Here is a 19678-nt window from a genome sequence, read left to right as displayed (position 1 = left end):
GTATTTATATTCTATCAAAAAACCCCAAAACCTACCATTTTCCCTTTTAGTCTTTCCCATCTTAAGTTATTTTGCATATAGGACACAATAATGGCTCTGGCTTCTCCAAAAGAATCATTTAAGTTTGACATTCAACTCAGTTTTTCCTGTTCCAATGCAGATTATTCTGTTCTTTACAAGAACTGTAGCAGAGTTTGTTCAGTAGGTTATAGGACTGCAAGAGGTGAAGCATTATTATAACACGATACCTTAAGACACTTGTTTTTGTTGTTTGGGGTGGATTTTTTGGTTTTGGTTAGGCTTTTTGTTTGGTGGTGTTTTTTTTTTTTTTTTCTTGTTAAGTGGAACTGGGCATGTAATGTAATTCACCCGAGCTTGGTAAATTCATCAGCCCATTACTGTAATGGCATCTTATATCACTCCTAAAATATTCAAGCATCAGATATAGATTGTTGCTTGAGGATTTATCTCCTTTGAATAATACCATAGTTGTGGGATAAAACCTGCAGCAAACATCATTAAATAAACTTGTGTGTATGGTATGCTTGAAGTTCTTACCTGTCAAATGTTAATCTATTTGATTTAATTTTTTTGCTGGTATCTATGGTTACCTGAGTTAATGGGATATAGAGCACTTATGGATGAATTACTTCATCTCCTATTTTTAGACAGAAGAATTTAAATGAGCATATCCATCAGATATGCTACAAGCAGCTGTTGGTATTTCAAATGGTTACTTCAGTAATGCATTTTAAATCTGGAGAATGTTTCTGTAGAGTAATTTTTTTGTTTTGTATCAGAACTAAGCTTATTCCCATGGGATCCCATGTGTAAACTTTATTTCTGTAGGTGTGTATTTGACATCTTTAGCAGATGTTTGACATTTGGTTGAATCGTGTATAAAGGAACGTGGTTAACCAGTCCCCACTGTATTTTGAGGAGTGTCCTGAGGCCACCTTTGTGGTCAGATTCACTGTCCATCCAGGCAGGAGGCGTTTGAACACAACCCTGGCTGTGGCTGTTGGTTTCCTTCCAGCCCTGGGGTGCTCTGGCGCCAGGACAGCTGGTGTGGCAAGAGGGTGCTGCATGGCCTGGGGTGCCTTGGGCAGCCCCCCGTCCTGCCAGGCTCCAGGGCCCACAGCTGAAGGGTGCTGGCCCAAACTCTGCATCCCACCGGGATTTGGGATCACGTTGCTCTCCTGGGTGTGCCAGAGCTCCTCTTAAGAGCAAGGTTTGTCATAGACCATTGCTTGTTCACTCAGGTTGAGTTGTGTATTGCAAAGATATTCCCAGGGTTTCCATGTTTACTTTTGTAAATAAAGCAGTGGTAATGATTTTAATTTGTTCATCATGTGAGGAGCAGCAGTGTTGACCAGTGTGTTCTGGAATTTTTTTCTGTTGTGTTTTATCAGGCATTTGCTAAAATCTTTCAGTATTTTACACATGGGAAAAAAAAAATAATAAAAAAATTCACTCAGTTAGGGGAAAGAGTTGTGTTTTTTTAGTGTAGTAATGCCATACCAAAGAAACTAGAGACTATGAAAATACCACTGGATCTAGTCTAGATGATAAAAATCTATTTAGCTATGTTCTTGAATAGGAGGGGAAACCTGTTCTGTTTCAGATTGTGCTGCTGTGTAATCTGAGAGCCTTTCTAACATTAGCTGAAGAAATGTGATAGACTTGTGTGATTTGCTTCTTGGATATATTTTTAATTGTTTCTATTTAGCTCTCCCTAATTAAGGCAAAAAAAAAAAGTCTATTTTGAAATGACAAGCATTCATTTAAAACATTTTATATTAGAACAAAATGGTTTTTAATGCTGGAGACTTGTTCTAGCAGAACTGTATGGGTCACTGCTACAAATGCTCCTTTAAATGTGGACTAGATAAGTTTCTTTTTAAATTTCCTGTCACTACAGTGTTAGTCCTGAATGTCCTGATTCACTAAGATGAACACAGAATAGATACAAGGTTAGAATACATTGCATAAACGATGGCCCACAGGACAGCAGGAGACCTAAATAGTGTCTGTAACACTGTAGTCCAGCTGAAGGGTTCAGAGAAAAGGAGCTGCTTGCTCTTATTTAGATGATTCACTAAAGGACTCTGGAGAAGAATGAGCTGTGTGACATGAGCTGGTGAAGGCAGAGAGGGGGGAAGCACAGAAAGTACATTCTGTAATTCAGAACTAAACTGCAGTAATTGTGCTTCATTCCCTTATTTTTTGTATTTTATGCCATTTTAATAGTTTTAACAGAAAATATTTTTCTAAGCAGTTGTTGACATTTCTTTTTTTTAAATTAATCTGGATTAGGTAAGAAGCCAAATGACACCTCCCTTACACTGCCATTAGCCATAAGATGATGCCAGTGTGGAGCTGAAGCAATAACTCATTCCCACAATTTGTCGTTCCTAGGAAACCAGGATTCGAGCTGTGGATAAGGACTCCAAGAGAAGAACTAATAATTTCACTGTTATCAACCGCGTGTCTGGAGAGGCTGTGATGCAACTTTTTGCTACTGACAGTAGGGAAGAACTTCATAAGTGGATGGAAGCTTTCTGGCAGCACTTTTTTGATCTGAGTAAGCAGGCAGCACTGGCAGCGTGCCCTCTGAATGGGGAGTTATGCAACAGCAAAGGGATCTCAGAACAATTTGAATTGGAATTGCCTCATAAGCCTTTGTTTGCAATGATGAGAGGAAAAATGATCTTTGGGGTAGTACTGGGTGGTGGTCTAAGCCACTAGAAGGCAAATATTTGACTAAACCAAAGTCCACATGTTCAGCCTGTTTTTTTGCAGGAAGCCAGAAGCAGAGCATGTCCATCAGTCTCAAAAGAACTTGGTCTCTTTTAGCAGTGTTCTAGATAATCTTTTTAAGGGCTGCTAAATTCTCACCACCTCTTCCTCTGCTGCAGCAGGAAGAGTCCACTTCTGCCTGGGCATCCTACCAGTGGTGTGTTGGTTTTGTGGGATTCTGCAAGTATGAAACCTTTGGGTATGGAAGCTTCAGTGAGAAGTGGGGAGAATGATGGATTCACTGAGGTCTTGGCTGGGATGCAGATGGAGCCAGCCTTTGCCGGGAGGCACATGTTTTTGGGATTTCCTTGCTCAACAGTGTTATGGATGAATTAAATTCCAATTTTTTGCAATAGAGATTCCTTGATTCTGTTGGTAATTCTTTGGTTTTGGTACCCCTTGCCACACAGGAATATGCTTACCTAGGCACTCTCCAATCCAGTCATGCAAATACACACAGCTTACTCGAACCTGGTAAAAGCTGTCCCTGAGGCTGTGTAACAGGTGATATAGAGAAGGTGATAAATTGATAACCCAATTCTTTGGCTAGCCTCTGGAACAACACTGTTTTCACATGAGAGAAGAAACTCATTATTGGTGTGAAACGGTATTGAAGTAGTAGTATACTGTGCTGCTTTCTCAACACCAAATATTTATTAGTAGAACTATATAGATTAATTTGTCTTCATATTTTTTCTCTGCTATAGTAGTTTGATGCACAAGTTTATTAAGAGTAGAGAACAACTGTCAGTTGTTATGCTGACAATGTCAATTATAGTTGGTTCCTGATAGTAATTTTTATCAGGTCAGAAAACAGAACCATGTCAGTTAATGAAAGATCAGTCTTTAGTGAGAGGCCACACCAATAAAATCAGTTGTGGAAACCCAGTATTGTAGTTTGTGTTTCTAGTCCTTTCTAGTTCTGATTTACAATGAGAAAAGTCTCTATCAATTAAAGAAACACACCAAGCAAAAACTAGGCCATCGTCTTTAAATTAGCAGTAGAGTGGGGTAAAAGAGCTACTTCTTATTCATTATAGATAGAATACCCACGGATTTTTTGAGATATTTTTTCCTTAGGTTCAGAAAAAATGGGTCATTTGGCATTTAAATGCCTTTTTTCTTCCCTGGTTCTAAAATTCTCTTAAAATTAATGTGCTCAGAAAACTTGGAATGATTGGTATGAACAAAGTAATTTTACTGTGTCTTGTTTTCCTTAAGGTCAAAATCTATTAATAGAAAAAGAGGTTTCCTTGTCTGATTAAAGGCAAGTTATCCCCTATTAAAGACAGAATGTTCCTTTACTATATAACATTGTAACACAGTTGTATAACACCCAGCTTGCAGGGTGTTGGAGGTTGACCCAGGTAACTTCATGAAGCTTCCATGACCTTTAATATACTCTTTTAGGTTTGGGTTTTTTTCTGATTAATTTATACTGGTTTTGGGGATTTGAAGGCAAATTATAATATTTAACCTTCATGGTATAACAGCACTGCTGGGATGCTTAAATTAAAGGAGTAGATTATGACCTTTGTGCTAAGAGAATGAGTACAGAGTTGAAAATACAAACTGCATCCTGAGGATTGCTGCTAAACAAGAGTAAACACTTACTGTTTAGCATTGCTTTGGAGATAGTTTCCTAACACAACCTAATAACTTCATTTTTTTTTTCCAAGCTGAAGCATTTAAGTTCCAGTCATTGTTCTCTTTTCTCTCTCAGGCCAGTGGAAACATTGTTGTGAAGAACTTATGAAAATTGAGATTATGTCACCACGGAAACCACCTTTGTTCCTGACAAAAGAAGCGACCTCCGTCTACCATGATATGAGTAAGTGGGATTTGTCTTTTCAAGTTGCACAGTAACAGAAACAACATCATCTGTTTCAGATGGCTTCTGGTGCTGATGTTGAAACAGAGTTTTTCAAGGGCAATTCACACAATGAAAGAGCAACATAATTGCATACCAAGGAGTTAATATTAAATCTGAATTTGTAACAGCACAAATGAGCAATACGTTTTTATACCTTGAGCCAAAATCATGGAATTGTCAGAGTTGGAAGGGGCCTCTAGAGATCATCTAATCCAACTCCCTTGCTAAAGCAGGGGAGTATCTGCAATCTGAACTGTAACTAGGGAGACCTGAATACACACAAAAAAGCTGTCACTAGAAATAAACATTCAGGGTAAGAGTAGTATAAAGCTCAGGAAATGTAAAGGTAAAATAATCCAGTCTGCAACCCAATTATGTCTTTAGCTAGTTGCATGAAATTAATTTGCTATTCTTAAATCTATTTAAAGGCTTACCTAACATAACTTACCTGATTGTTTGGTCTTGGTAAAGATGTTGAAAAATATGCTTGGAAAATCTAACTAGCATGTATTTGAGACTTGTATTTTTACAGAGCAAAATGATATACAGCAGGATTATTTGAATGGTTTCATTAGAGAAATAATATTTACAGACTAGAAAAAGTAGGTCACTTTGTTTTAATGGATCTGATGCAGTATTGGCTGAGAAACACGGTTCATCTCTCAATGCCTGTCTGCTCACTGCTTGAGCCTGGAACTGTGAAGATGTTCAAAATGCCATGTGGGTCATTGAGTTACTATGCCTCAGAACCCTGAGCAGTCAAGAGGGTCCCATCTAAGCTATGAATGCAGAGCAGAAAGGCAGTAAATCAACTATATAGAAGTTTTAGGAAGGTAACAGGGTTGCATAATTCTACTGATAGTCAAGTATGCCAGTGAGGAGCCAAATACAAACTCTGTTTCACTCTTAAAATACCAGGTTTTTTTCCTGCTTTATAGTATTCATAGGTAAAATGTGTTGAAAATCATTAACGTGTGGCCTGCAAGAGAAAAGGTATTACTGCTGTTTGAGGCTAGTACTGCTGTAGTACACATAGAAAACTCAATAGGAGGGATAAAAAATGGGGCAAAACAGTCTTAAAGCACAAAACTTAAAATGGTATATGTAAACATGTCCCATTTTCTGCAGGCTGGAAGCACAAAACTATTTAGTCGTAGACTTCTTCATGGGCCTTCTGTGAAAAGAAATTTTCAAAGGACTATACAGTGAAATATATTTAATACCTAATACATACAAGTTTTCTGAGTAATACATTATTTTTTTTCCTTTTACTTGGAAAGAACTGTCAGTGCCTACCCTGTTGCTGTCACAAAAACAGTTCCCTCCTGTCATCTCATGTGTAATCTTTTCTGTTTCATCCATTAATACTCTTAATAGGAAGCCAGACTTCACAAGACATAGTTAATACAGTCTTGTCTTCTGAACAGTAATAATGAAATAGGTAGCAGTAAAATTACTGGTAGTATTTTAATCTGAGTTAACTGCGATCCCTTAAAATTACAGGCATTGATTCTCCAGTGAAACATGAGGGCTTAGCTGATATCATACAAAGAAAAATTGAAGAGAGTGATGGTGAGTTCCTGCTTGGCCAGCAAAAAGAGTCTGCGTCTTGCCTATGGGCTTCACTCTTTGATGGATCTCACAAGATGGCTGTTCAGAAAAACATGCATCTGGGCCCAAAAAGAGACCCTTCAAGTCCTAATGATAGCAGAGGAAAGAAAAGAAGAGCTCCATCTCCACCCCCCAATAAGTCACCATACGATGCAAAAGCACAGGCGAACACAGAGCAATTGGGCAAGGAAAACTGGGAAAAGTCTGGCTGCACATCTGCCTTTGGTTCTTCCTTGGATGCCAAGTTATCTATGAAAACGCAGCAGTTGCGGACACCCATTGCTGCTCCTCGCAACATTGGTTCTTGTAGGAAAATCAGTTTAGATGGCCGTGGGAATCCCATCTCAGTGGTGAACAAGACGGACTCTGAAACCAAACCAGTACCAGCCCCTAGACAGAAATGCATCACAGACAGGCATAGACCCTAGATCATGGTTGCAGCCACAGACATCAGAACTGGCTAAGAAGAGTTCCACGAACTGTGAATTTCTCAGCCTTCTACTATAACTCTTGAGTAAAAATAGATTTTAGTATGTAGCTTCTAAGTATTGAGGCTGAAGTTTTTTACTTTTAGCCAGGGCATTATTAGTAACTGTGGTCTCAGCTGTACATGTTATTGCTAACATCTAAGTAATTGCACTGATACAAGGGAGTGTGATCTCAGTGTCTGAAGGGTGCTACTTCCAGAAAGAGTGGTTCAGTACTTTCTTTCCCCTTGAAAAAACAGCAGTGTCCAGGGTGACTCAGTGTCCCTGCAGCAGGGGTGTCACCATTGCCTTCTACCAGTCCCGCTGCTTAGCCCATCTGCAGCTCCTCAGACTAGTTCAAGTGGGAGTTTCATATATATTCAGCACAGATCTTGCAAAGCTGATTTTCCTGGGCTCCATGCTTGGTCACTCCCAAAATATTCTTATTTCTCCCTCACTGTTTGGGAACTAGTGCTGCTAAAATAATGTGCTACGGAAAGTTCTTACGCTCTTCTGAATGGCTCTGAAACTCCCTATGAATGTCTGAAGCAGTTCTATCAATTCAGTGTGAGATCTCCTGAGTTCTTGCTGGTGCACCTGCAGTCTGAATGGAGCAGGTTCATCTCTGTTTGAGCCAGGATGTGATCCATCCCTGCTGCTTATTTCAGGCTCACAGCAGCATTTAAAAGCAGTACTGTGTATGAACACCTACTCAGGATTTAATTGTTCTGTCCAACAGGACTCTGTAGCAGAGCTCCTTCGTGGAGCCTCTCAGCTGTTTCTGGTAAGTAGCTGGTTTGTAAACATGGCAGCATTACTGGTAAACAAACTGGGCTTTTCCACCACTTGTTCTGTCTGAAATAGCAGAGAATTAGTAGAGATTATTGAACTTTGATATTCTCCCATCAGGCTGTTCACCATTTTTGTAAGCAGCATAGGTTCCTCTGGTGCCTGCAAAACATCAATTGCATATGGAAAAGATTCTGTTCTCCCGGATCTATAACCTAAATATCTGACCCTTTCCTTGGCTGATGCATTTATCTCAAATTCTAGAATTTATCCAAGAACAAAGGTCTGCTTTGCAGATCTCCCTCTAGAGCCTTGGTATTCCAGCCTGTGTAGAGAGACTCATCAGCAACTGTATACATACAGTTCATTTTTATTTTTTTTCCTAAAGTGTGGATGGCTTTGGGAGCTTTAGCATTTCCCCAGAAGACATTGTGTGCATGGTTGGTTTGTTTTATCTGTTTTTTTTGTCTTCTGCTAAGCTCTTGACTGCACAGCTGCAAAGGTATCTGCTGAATTCCCTCAGTAGTTCATTGGCTATTTGGGATGGGGCTTGAGAGGCAGGTTTCACTTACAAATCCTGTTGCGGGATTAGAGCCCTTCATTTCTACAATGTCCTTATTCATTCTTCTTTTAATCACATTCCATTTCCCCCCTGAAACAACCATAATCATTCTCACAATAAATCATGCTGTTACTTAAGTGGATGGTTTGTGAATGGTTTATAAATAGGAACAGAAAAACTGAAGAATAACTACATGATTATGTAAATTAGACACAGTCGACTAAGTGGACTGTGCAACTGAACAACAAATGGGAAAAATAAAGGGGGGGGGGGGAATCTTATTTTCCAAAATGCAGCTGCAGTGTCTTTAGCTTTAAATCTAGCCTTAAATGTTACTGTGTTCTGGAAGAAGATAATACCTTTTGCTTCCTGGTATCCTCCTTCCTTTTAGTTGTTATATTTCAAGATAAATCTCATAAATATATAAGGCAAGAAGGCACCATAATGAGGATTTATTTTTAAATTCAACAGGCCATTGAATTTTAATGAGCAGTTTCTCTGTTAAATTCAGTGACTTTGTTTTGAACTGAACATACATATTTTAGGAAGGCATTTAATATTAATTTAAAGTCTTCAAGTGATGAGAATTCACTCATAACTCCTGTTGCAATAGTTAATTCCCCCAGGTACATTTTTCACTTGATTTTCTATTTGCATTTCTAGCTCCACCTTAAGTTATTTTGGTCTTTTTATGCATTTGATTGCTTATATTGATCTCTGTAGTATCAGCTTTTCTAATTGCTTGTATGTAGTTATAAATCATGATTATGTCCCTTCTAACCTTTTCTCTGATGAGATGTACTGAATTCCTCAACTTTCTTGTGGCAATGAGCGTTATCCGAGACTAATTAATCTTCACATTCTTCTCTGTATTTCTCATGTATTGAAATGTGTTTAGGTGTGACATCTGAATTAGATGCCACATGTCAATAGTGATCCATCAGGACTAGAGAGAGACAGAACATGATCCTCTTACTCTGATATCTCCCTCCCCTCTTTCCTCAAAAAGTGTATTATCCTTTTTTTGTGGAAGCATTGCCTTGAATGCTGACTTCTGTGGCTCAAGTCCTCTTTAGAGTCTTCTTCAAGAATGCAGTACATCTTCCTCTTATTATCCTACCTTATTTTTTCCTAGAAACACACTGTGTTTTACCAGCATTAAAATACTGCTTATGAAGTAATCCAGATTGCTCTGTGTAAGTGATCTGTCCTCATTCTTTACTACTCCAGCAGTCTGCATGTCCTTTGCAAATTTATTGCAAGTGATTTTTTCAGTTTCTTCCAGATCATTGATTTTTAAAATTGAATGCAAGGCAAGGTTTGTAGAGAGAGGTGATAGGTTTTTATTACATCAGTGACATGGGTAAGGGGGGTGGGGAAAAGCAAACACAGGCCATTGAGTTCATGTCCCTTTTTTTCCCAGAGCCTTAAAAAAATTAACATGGAAAGCAACTATATTTCTTGCTGATTCCCTATTAACGCTGCATTCTGAAATGAGTTTCCTGTCTTCAACATAGCATTATATATTGATTTTATCTAGTACTCATATGGTAAAGAAAATGATATATTCATCTTGTTTTCTGGGAGGGACGTAGGGATCTTAAGGGCAACACCTTGGTGCAGGTGTCTTTGCAAGCCAAGCTTGCTATGTGAAAGAGTGAAGTGCAACCTGTTGTTCAAGACCGATTCACCATGAATATGTTGATCCTGAACAGATCTTGAATGGAAAAGGATCCTTGAATGGATTCTGTCAATCTGTTGATTGACATTTAATACCTATCCTTAAATTAGACCCCTGTGAGCCAGTTCACTGTATTGTGCTGATCACCACTGAAGAAACTAGGCCATTAATTACCCTGATCATCCTATTTTGGAGCAACAGTGTTCTCATTGTCCTGTGGAATTTCATGGCAGTGCTGACTTGTTTACCCAACTGCACATTTAGTGTCCTACAGCTGGAAAGGCTTCTGCTACCAAATGGGGCTTCTGTTATTTTAAATAACCACTATATAATCCCCATTATGATGCATCAGTTGATTTCAGGTTTTAGTATTTAATGCTACTTAGTCTTTTTCTCCCTCCCCTCCCGCTTCTTTATTGCCGTTTATTATTGCCTTTGCCTCTTCTGTTAAGCAAGTTGATTTAACTCATAAAAACTGCAGACTACAAGCAAATGTTGATCTTGGCTATACAGTAAAGTCAGTTGTAGGAAATGCATTTGTACTCCGGTTTTGTCTACATGGGAGAATATAAATATTAGTAAAAAGAACAGAGCACAATTTTAGGAGTCTAATTAGAAGACATATCTGTGAGGAAAACTGACCTGTTTTTTGGCTTTTCCATATCGTGACAAATAGTAATACTTTTATTACTAATACTGGTCCCTCACTACTGCATAGGCTTGCTCAGAAATTAGAGCTCTTCCTTTGTTTTTTTCCCCTCAGGTTTTCCTGACTATAATTGAGGATGAATTAAGACCAACAAATTGCTTGTACCCAGGCAGTGTAATGGGAGGAAGCCAGCTCTCTCATGGTGTGGTGTGGTGCCATTTTAGGCTCTGCACTGACTCACTCCCCAGGCTGAGTAAGGGGGAGCCTGGAGGCAGAGAGGTGGAAGGCAGGCAGGTACTGATGGGACATGGTGGAAACTGCTTAACTGCTGCCTGTGGGCACTAGCAGAGAATGTACCCACCAGGGCAGCTGCATTCGGTCAGCAGGGTGCTTTGATTGCATGACTTAAAACACCAGTGATCAAAAACCACAAGTTGTTTGATTAGCATCTGTAAGCAATGCCAACATGGGAAATATTTTATCAAGGCACAGGTGATGTCAGCCAGCCTGCTGCTGGGACGGGGCTGGCAACACAGCAGAGGCCTGTGGCTTTTCCCAGGCCTAGTGTCCATAGCTCCCTGTTCACACTTGTGTGGCCAAGTCTGGGTGCTGCTGCCTGGCAGCAGACTCCATGGAAAACTGTGTTCAGACACTGTACCCAGAATGGGTAGCTCAAACTACCCAGTGCAGCATGGAGAAGACAATGGTGGCATCTGCTACTGCTGAACTACACATGGTAATTCTCTATAGGTACTTTTCTAAGGAATATGTCAGGCCCACTCTGGAAATGGTGCCTGCTTGTTTGCTGCTGGAATGAATTAATTGTTGCTTGAAAGCCATGAAGTAGTGGGATTGCCACCTTGAAGTCAGGCAGAGGCAATAGTCAACATGACCACTACTTTTAAGGAAGTAAAACTTGAAAGTTAATGGCTAGTGCAAACTTGAAAATAAATGTCACAGAATATGAGCAACTTTTAAAGTATTGGCTGAACTTAGTAACTGTGTTATATCTGATGTCTTCAGCTGTTCACTTGGTCTTGGAATAGTAGATGGTACTTTTTGCAGTTTTAAAGACATTAGTTTAAAATGTTTACATTTTTACTAGTATTGTGATTTTTTTTTCCTCCTACAGTTATTATATTCATAGTTACTTTTATAGTGGTTTGTACATATTTGAAAATATTGTATTAGTATTCAGAGTTGATTTGTAATTAACAAATATTGCTTTGATAGAAGAATGCAGATTTAGACACTAATGTCTTGTGAAATGTTAGAACAGAAAGCGCTATTGTTTTTTTGCTGCTAAAATACTGTATTTCTGTTAAAATATGTAAGTGAAATTAAAAACATTTCTAGAACTAACGGGTTTTGGTGTAATTTTCCTCATTCTAGCACTACATTAAGCTTTACTCCAGTTTATAAACCGTGGGTGATGTCTGCTGTAGAATCAAGAGAACTTAGGGGTCACTGCTTTTCTACTGTGTCTGCAGAATCACAGAATACCAGGTTGGAAGGGGCCTCAAAGATCATCTGGTCCAGCCTTTCTAGTATCCTTCTAGGCTCCTACTGACAGTATCACAACAGTATTGGTCTCCGTTTTCCAAACTGGAGGAAGGGGGAAAAAGACATTTGGCAGCTAGCATTGATTGCTCAACTAGTTGTCCAATAAGTCAAATAGATCTGTGGGTGAGTATGCAAAGTTAGAAATGTAATCTGAGATGCACCTTGTTTCTACAAATGTGCCTAAGCATTTTGTTTTACATCTCTCAGTCTGCTTTGTAAGGTGACTTAAGAAGAAAAGCCACTAACATTACTCTTTTTTTTTTTCTTTCCTGGGAAGTTTGTGCTGAAGTAGAACTCCTGTTGGCCTCATGGGCTAGAGCTTGGGGTAGCCCTGATAATTTAAAGGTAACTGTGCCCCTCAAGTAAAGTGTTCTTTTGGGCCAATTATCATCAAAGAACTGTAGTAAATGTAGAGGGAATTGTTAGACATTTTAATTTTAGAATATTTGACTGATTTAAGAGTCCTCCATGAGAAGAACCCAATATGTAATTGATAATTGCAAAGCAAGCCAATGCAGCTGAATAATTTAATTAAAATCACACTGTAGGTTAAGTTGCTTCAGTTTGCTTTAAGGGATAGCAGCAAAGATGTGATGATCTCTTAATATAACTATTACCAAATGGTTATATTGTAATCTTTCCATATAGATATTACATATTCACAGAAATCTGTTTGCAAGACATTAACATAAATTGTTTTTCAGGGAGGAAAAAAAGCAATCTTTCAACATTTTTATGTCAAGATAGTTTTCCAAATGTTCTTTACCTCCCCAAAGGGAGAAAATCTATGGCAACTTGTGAAATATCTTTTATTCTGTTATTCTCTAAAATTCTTCTAAAATAAGTTACCAAAGAATATAATTTATAATATATATTGTCTCACTTGAGGTTTTTTTGGGATATCATCCAGTGTCATCTGTGTTAGCTGATACAGGAATACTTGCAAAAGGCCATTGTGCAGTCCATGGACACCTTCTTCCTAGCCCTTAGTAATTACAGGCTCTTCTATATGCAGATGTGGGAAGCATTTTATCCTGTCAAAGTTTCACTCCATGTCTTTGTCTTGATGTGAATTCATAGTGGCAGTTAAAAGTAAAAAAAAAAAATTATTTTTTTAATTCGCTAAAATTTTGGCATTGCTGTTGCCTGGTAAAACTTGCAGTTTGAGGATACACCATGAGAGTTTTCTTTCCAAACTGTAAAATGTATGTATTTTCTTTCGCTAAGGGGGAAAGAGTCAGTAATAATCCATCACCTTCCTTTTTTTGTCACTGGCTATAAAGGTGGTACTGAAATACAAACACTTTTGCTTCAGTTTTTTTCAGCCTGAAGGCAAACAGTCCCAGTCTTTTCCATCTTTCTTTGCATTATATTTTCCATTTTCTAATTAGTGTCTGTTTCAAAATCCTACATGTATTTTGACAGTGTCTTTCTCGAGCTGGGTGCCCAGAGCTGAGAACACACTTCTAGCTCAGAGGTACTCTTGATTTGCAAGGACATATGTTCATCTGCGCTGTCTCCATTTTAGCTGCTCATTCTGCCTTAGTGAAAAACAAACAAAAAGGTTTCCATTGCTCTATGGCTGGAGTGGTCTGTTTTTAAGGAAAGTGCACCTCAGGAAAGAAAAGAAGATCCTAGTGTTGTTACGGTGAGCTCAGTAGGTGACTTAGAGATATCTTAATAGCAGGAAAAATGTTACAGATGCATAGCTGGCAAAAGTAAGCTGCTTTGTCCACACATTTGCTTTTCAGATGGCAGCAGCTGCTTTACTCCCTTTGGTTTTGAGAGATCATTACTCTTGTCCCTCAGTTCTGTACACAAGGGTTGAGAGTTTTGGAAGTAAACTGAAAGCAGTTTAACTGACCCTCTCACACTGTGGGTGTATCAGCTGGAGCCACGAGGGTCAAAGCACTGAGCTGCCAGATTCTTAGCCCTTGTATTTGGCTTGTAGGAAAATCCCACCCCTGTGGCAACTTTTCCTTTCTTTCTCATTAATCCAGACTTACTGACTGAATGCAGAGGATGAGGCTGCCCTTCTTGCCACCCGGGCTTTATCTCACAACATGGGTGATTTGAAATGACATGGGGCAGAGTAGCTCTTCAAACATGGAAGAATCTTTTCGAAGTTAGGAGAGTCTCACTTAAATTTTATTAAGTAAATAGAAAGCTTTTTATTAAGGACAAATCCTAATGCTATTCCCCATGCTGCTCCAGGTCAAACCAGATTTACTATACCATGCCTTAATATATCAGTAATTTTTATTATTTTAATGAGAGTTCATTTGTGTGTCTAATAATGCATCACATTTTACCTCACTAGAGAGTTTTTTTAAGTATCTGCTTGATCATTATCCTTCCATAAGGAATGGCCTGCTGTCTTGGGACTAACTCAGGTTTCTCCCAGCTCTTGCAATAGCCAGTTAAGCCTGCATACCCATGCATACTTTTCCATTTAGCCATTAAAATAATAATGTAATTCCTTGGCAAGTAATGTTAGTGATTTTCAAGCATTAATGCATAATCTGGTACTTACATTTTCATAAGGATAAACCAGAAGGTATCAGTTTTCTGCTACTCCTACACTTCACTAGAGTGATTATTACAAACTTCAGCAACAATTTTTTTACTTGCATTTTTCTATGTGTTTTCTTCAACAGGAGAAATTCTGTCTACCCTACCTGCAAAAAAACCCCAGGAAAAGTTAGGGCCAATTATTTAGTTAGGCTCCATCTGTTTCTTATTGGAGCATCAGAGAGCTAAGGGCTTGCCCAGAAACAATTCTTACTTGAACTGGGGCACGTAGTTAGAAGTGTCTAAGTTCAGTTGGGCTCTTGCTTGTATGAAACAAGAGCCAACACAAGGGCTTGTGGCTTCTCAGCTCCTTGCCTATAAATACAGGCAGTAGGGACAGTAGTGTCCATCACACTTTCTGAGGCATTAGTCCTTAGTGGTGCTGGATTTGGCAAAGCAGTGCAATGTTTCATCACCATGACCCAACTACTACCAACCTCACAGGCTCTCCTGAACTGAGAGTGTGCAGGAATGGGGAAAAAATTTCTCCCTGTTTCAAGAGAGATGATACTAACATATATTTTTATGTAAGAGCAGGGCAGTTTTGAAAAGCTGACTGTTCAGAATTTCATGTGACCCACAGAAGCTCAATGAGGACATTTTTTTTCCAAGCTCTTTGACATTATCACTACTCTTCCGCTTAGCTGGGCAATTTTTTCAGGTTTTTATAGTGACATCATATTTGGAGATGATATTGTTTAGTCCACATACTTTGCTTTTGAAACCCTTTACAACAAAGGGTTTTGAACCTCTAAGCTCTCCTACCTTTTCACTGTCAGTGCAGGAATTAGTCTTATCTGGCAGGAATGTATTTCATCTCATCTGGCTTGCAAAGCATGTGAGGTACAGCTGCTGAAAGAAGGACATGTGGCAGGCTGTGACTTGTCCATGGAGCAGAGCTTGGGACTGTCTCAGGTGAGCCACTGTGAGCACCCTTGTGCTGCTGAAGCAGCAGCAGTAATGCTGTGAAAACCCTCCCTATAAGACCCTGTGGACAAAGGAGCTGAAGAGAGATCAGAAAAGTCCTTTCTTCAGCACCTGGGTCAAGTTTCAGCAGCAATTCCACCATTTTCCATGACGCCGTATCCCCAACAAAGCACCAACATGCCTACTTAAATGCAACCTCCCCTGACGTCGCCCTGGACAGAGGGCAGAGTGAAAGGACCAGCACAGCACCTGACTCCCAACACCACTGCACACCAGCACAGTTCCTTGCTCTGCTACTTAGCCCTCTCCAGCACAACCACAGCTGCTGCCCTCAGGAGAAAGTCTTACAGTGTTTTGTAATCATTAAGCCTTTCACTGCTCTCTGGGTTAATTATTTGTGCATGGGGGATTTTGGCCACAGAGGTTACATGTATGAAATTCCCGTGTCAGCCTTTACAGTGATACTAAGATACAATGGTGCTCAGGTTTGTTTGCCCTTTTAGCAGCATCCTGATCCGATCCTATATTCAAATTATACATGTAAGTTCTGTTTTTTATAAACTAAAGCTTAAAATAACAAACAAATGAGCTTTTCCAGGGACTCCTCCTCTATTGCAGCCCGATGTTTCAAGGTGTGAGCCTCATGGAATGCTCCATGGAGCGAGGCTGCAGCTCAGCTCACAAAACCGGAGTCCCTTCTGGCACTCTCATTCATGCATTCTGTCAAACAACATTTCCTTTGATTTTTATCAAGATCTTCTTGACTGAGATCTTCAAAGCAATTAATTCAGTGCTCCATGATTGCAGATGTTGAATAATTGTTTGTTAGAGTATTTTCTTTCCCAGGCAAGAGATGTAAAATAGTCGCTCCCCTCAGTAAACAAGTTGTCAAATGTGATTAGTTAATGGACCTGTAATCATGCAGTAGCATAAAGGTAAGGATTTGGTAAGTGCAATGTGAAAATGCATATTTAAATTAAAGCTATAGGGGAAGATTTTCCCATAGGAAATCTTGCTATCAATGCTGAAATAGACTATTTACCATTCATAATGATTAACTATAGATCAGTAATTAAAGAAAACAAGAGATTAGTCATCAAGCATTTCAAATTAAAGATGCATTGATTGTTTGAGTTAGTTTCAGGCCTGACAGGGAGGTTAGTGGCCAGGTCCCCATCCCTGAGCCAGCCTTTCCATGTAAACGAAACACAGAAGTAAAATTAAGGTCAGAAATTTACTGGCAAATATTAAGCTCCAAAAGCCTGGAAAGTGACCTGTTGTGCCTGGTCACCAGCCCTGTAACTCTCCATACTTTTCTTGGTCAGATGTGTAAGAAGCAGAGCACTCGGGTGCATTGGTTTGTGGAGAGAGGGAACAACTCATTTTTTGGCACGTCCATGCTAATTTCCAAGCTAAATGCAGCCACAGTGAACGTGTATTATGGCTCAAACAGCTTATTAGCTCATTTTCATGACTAAATAATAAATCTACCTTTCAGCCAGCCTTTGAGAACAAATCTCAGACAATCCTGCAGTGGCATCTGTGGAAAGCTGAAGCCTCATGCAAAGGAACCTTGGTAAGGTTGGGGTTCCCCCCTCTCCTCACTTGGGAAATCTACATTCAGTGGTATCACTTCCTAAAGAGTCTTCCTTGCCAGAAAAAAACCTCAAAACAACAACACTACTTTCCCTCCCCCCAAAGAAAAGCTCTATCTATTATAGAAACTTAATTCTCCATTTGGGAATTACAAGCAGTAATACAATAATAATAGTTGTTGGTTTCCACACTCTAATTTCAAACTATTCCAGGCGACTGCCTTCTGCTTTCTGTGCAATCTCTTAGCATTAGACTCGAATAAAAAAATGAAATTACTCTAAACTGTCTGTCAAATTTGACTATTCTTTTAAGATCATGTAGCTGTTACTTACATTACGTAATAGCAACTGGGGTAATTTAATTGCTAAGTCACATATGAAAAACAAGACTTCAGCATGCAACCTTCAGGTAATTAACCACCTAACTACTATTAAAAATAAAACAATCAGGGCACATAATAGTGGGGTAAAGGACATGTTACAGCTAAGTCACTGGTGACAAGCCCCACTGGGGTCCTGCAGGACTCGTTTGATGCACTTCCTTGATGTTTTTCACAATATGAGCATTTGACCAGGACTACAGGCTACCAGGTAAGTGCTAGTACAGCAACTTTATAATGACAACTCTTTGCTAAGAATATTCCTCTTTGCCAAGCCCAGATTCTAACACTGAGGTAGTTTGCTTTAAAAAAATAATGGAAGATTATGTGTATTGACATTTTGGCTATTCAGGCCAGTAGGTCACCCTACAGAGTTTGGGTTTTTTTTCCCCCCCCTCTCCTCCAAAGCTATTTTATAATGAAAGTTGGAATTCATTAACATGGTGGGTTTAGACACAACTGCACAAATGACACATTTAAAGCAAAAGCACTGTGCTTTGGTGTCAGCACACTTACAGCTTGACACCAAGGTTCTGCTCCAGCACCCCTCCAGCCCTGTCTCCTGTACCACACTTTGGGGCCTGTCCTGCTCATAATCTCCCTTCTGGCTGGCTTGCCATGTCCCAAAGGGATCCTCTGATTACCCATTCCTCCCACCCCACTTCTGCTTTTCCTGGTGTGGTATCTAAGGACAGTGGTTACCTGAGTGTTTCAAGGTACAGCACCTTTTAAAAGTGAGCAGATTAGCCAAAGGGTACATCCTATGCATGAAAAATGTGGTTACTTGCAGACTCCAGCAGCCAGAGCAGATGCAGATGGCCAAAGGTCAGGATGCTCACAATGGTATCCCAAGCTAGTGAGGCTGAGAGTGGCATTAGGTTTCCTCTTTGGATGTCTGCTTTGCTCACAGAGAACATCCAGGCGTTCCTTGAAGGCTATGTGCTGGATGGAGTGGCTGCATCCCTTCCTTGCCCACACGTTGCTGGAGAGCTGTCCTCAGCCTTGTTAGTATGCAGCTGATGTGGTTCAGCTGCTCTGCCAAGCAGAGCTTTTTAATTCTCCCTCACTGGAGAGAGGAAACTTCTGAACAAGAGAATGATTAATGGGGAGGGGGGGCGGGAAGAGGAGCAAACAAAATTTAAAAAAATAATCATAAAAATCCTCAATGAAAGTGAAATGATCAAGCTTTATGAGAATTATATGAATTCCTCATGCTGGTTCAAAGCAGGTTTGACTAAGTTGCAGCACAAGGCACTCGGCACATCTATTAACGAGAGGAGCCGTGTTTGTGCTTTGACACCGCCTTGGTGCCCGGAGGCTCTGTGCACAGGGCCTGTTCACACACGTAAGGAAAAGACAGAATTCCAGCCCGAGTGACTGGGGACCAGCTGGAAGGTTTTTTGGCTGTGATGGGTGGTGCTGCCTGCAGTGCAGCGTGAGGGGTGGTGGTGCAGGACAGCCCCTCCCAGCACGGGGGCAGCCGGAGCAGGGGGCCAGGCTGCAGTGCCCTACAGTGAAATCTGGGTTTTCACAATGTCACAAAGCACAGTATTGGTATAAACTCAAGTTTTCCTAGGAAGGCTAAGCAGCTAGTAGTCCACAGCATTCACCAGAGCCCTGGAGAGTTTTGTTGGGTGCTTCTTTTCCTTCCATCCTATTTACAGCTTTGATGGAAGCCAATGAAATGTTGCCGGTTGGGTTTCTCACAAAGGCTGTGGACATCAGCCTTTCTGTGCTCCTACAGCCAAACTGCATTAAGGGTGCCTCCAAGCTGCTTGAAATTAGAAATCATTGGAGCACAAACACTTCAGCAGGCCTTTTTTTCTGGAGAGTCCAGCAGAGGAAAAGTGCCCGTTTCAGCTGTGAGATGTTTGCAGCAAACTGTCTTCATATGAAATCCTGGACTTGAATAATATCCCTCCACTCTTCACGACAGTAGTAGTAGGTGTTTGAGCATTTTTCTTCTAGTAGCTTGGCTCTGCATCCCTTGAGTCCTTTCACCACCAACGTCCCTCTGCTCCACAGGGCAAAGCTGCTCTGGGCACTCTTGCAGCAACACATAGTGTTCTGAGAAAAATTACAAACCTTCCTTTGACGGTAAATAAGAAGTGAGATTAAAACAAAAAGTGATTGTGGCACACACACACAGACAAAAAAATAACAGAGAAAAAGGAAGCCCTCAAAAGGGGGAAGACTCGTGACTATTTTTTA

At 40.0% G+C, this 19678-nt stretch overlaps 2 protein-coding genes across 4 annotated transcripts in view; one reads left to right on the top strand and one right to left on the bottom strand.

Annotated features, from left to right (window-relative positions):
* Window positions 1-11793, top strand: part of RTKN2 (rhotekin 2) — a 139166-nt gene extending 127373 nt beyond the window's left edge. The window contains exons 11-13 of the mRNA XM_051617115.1: window positions 2419-2584; window positions 4523-4630; window positions 6176-11793. Of these exons, the coding sequence (XP_051473075.1) occupies window positions 2419-2584; window positions 4523-4630; window positions 6176-6711 (810 nt within the window). The 3' untranslated portion in view covers window positions 6712-11793. The remainder of the gene's footprint in view (window positions 1-2418; window positions 2585-4522; window positions 4631-6175) is intronic.
* The window catches only part of ZNF365 (zinc finger protein 365), an 83524-nt gene that overhangs the window by 56962 nt on the left and 6884 nt on the right, over window positions 1-19678 (bottom strand). The gene's annotated exons all lie outside the window — the stretch shown is intronic.

Source organism: Apus apus, chromosome 4 (genome assembly GCF_020740795.1).
Source record: "Apus apus isolate bApuApu2 chromosome 4, bApuApu2.pri.cur, whole genome shotgun sequence".
NCBI classification, from domain to species: domain Eukaryota; kingdom Metazoa; phylum Chordata; class Aves; order Apodiformes; family Apodidae; genus Apus; species Apus apus.
Note: the sequence above shows the minus strand (reverse complement) of the source record. Positions and strands in the feature narration are given on the sequence as shown.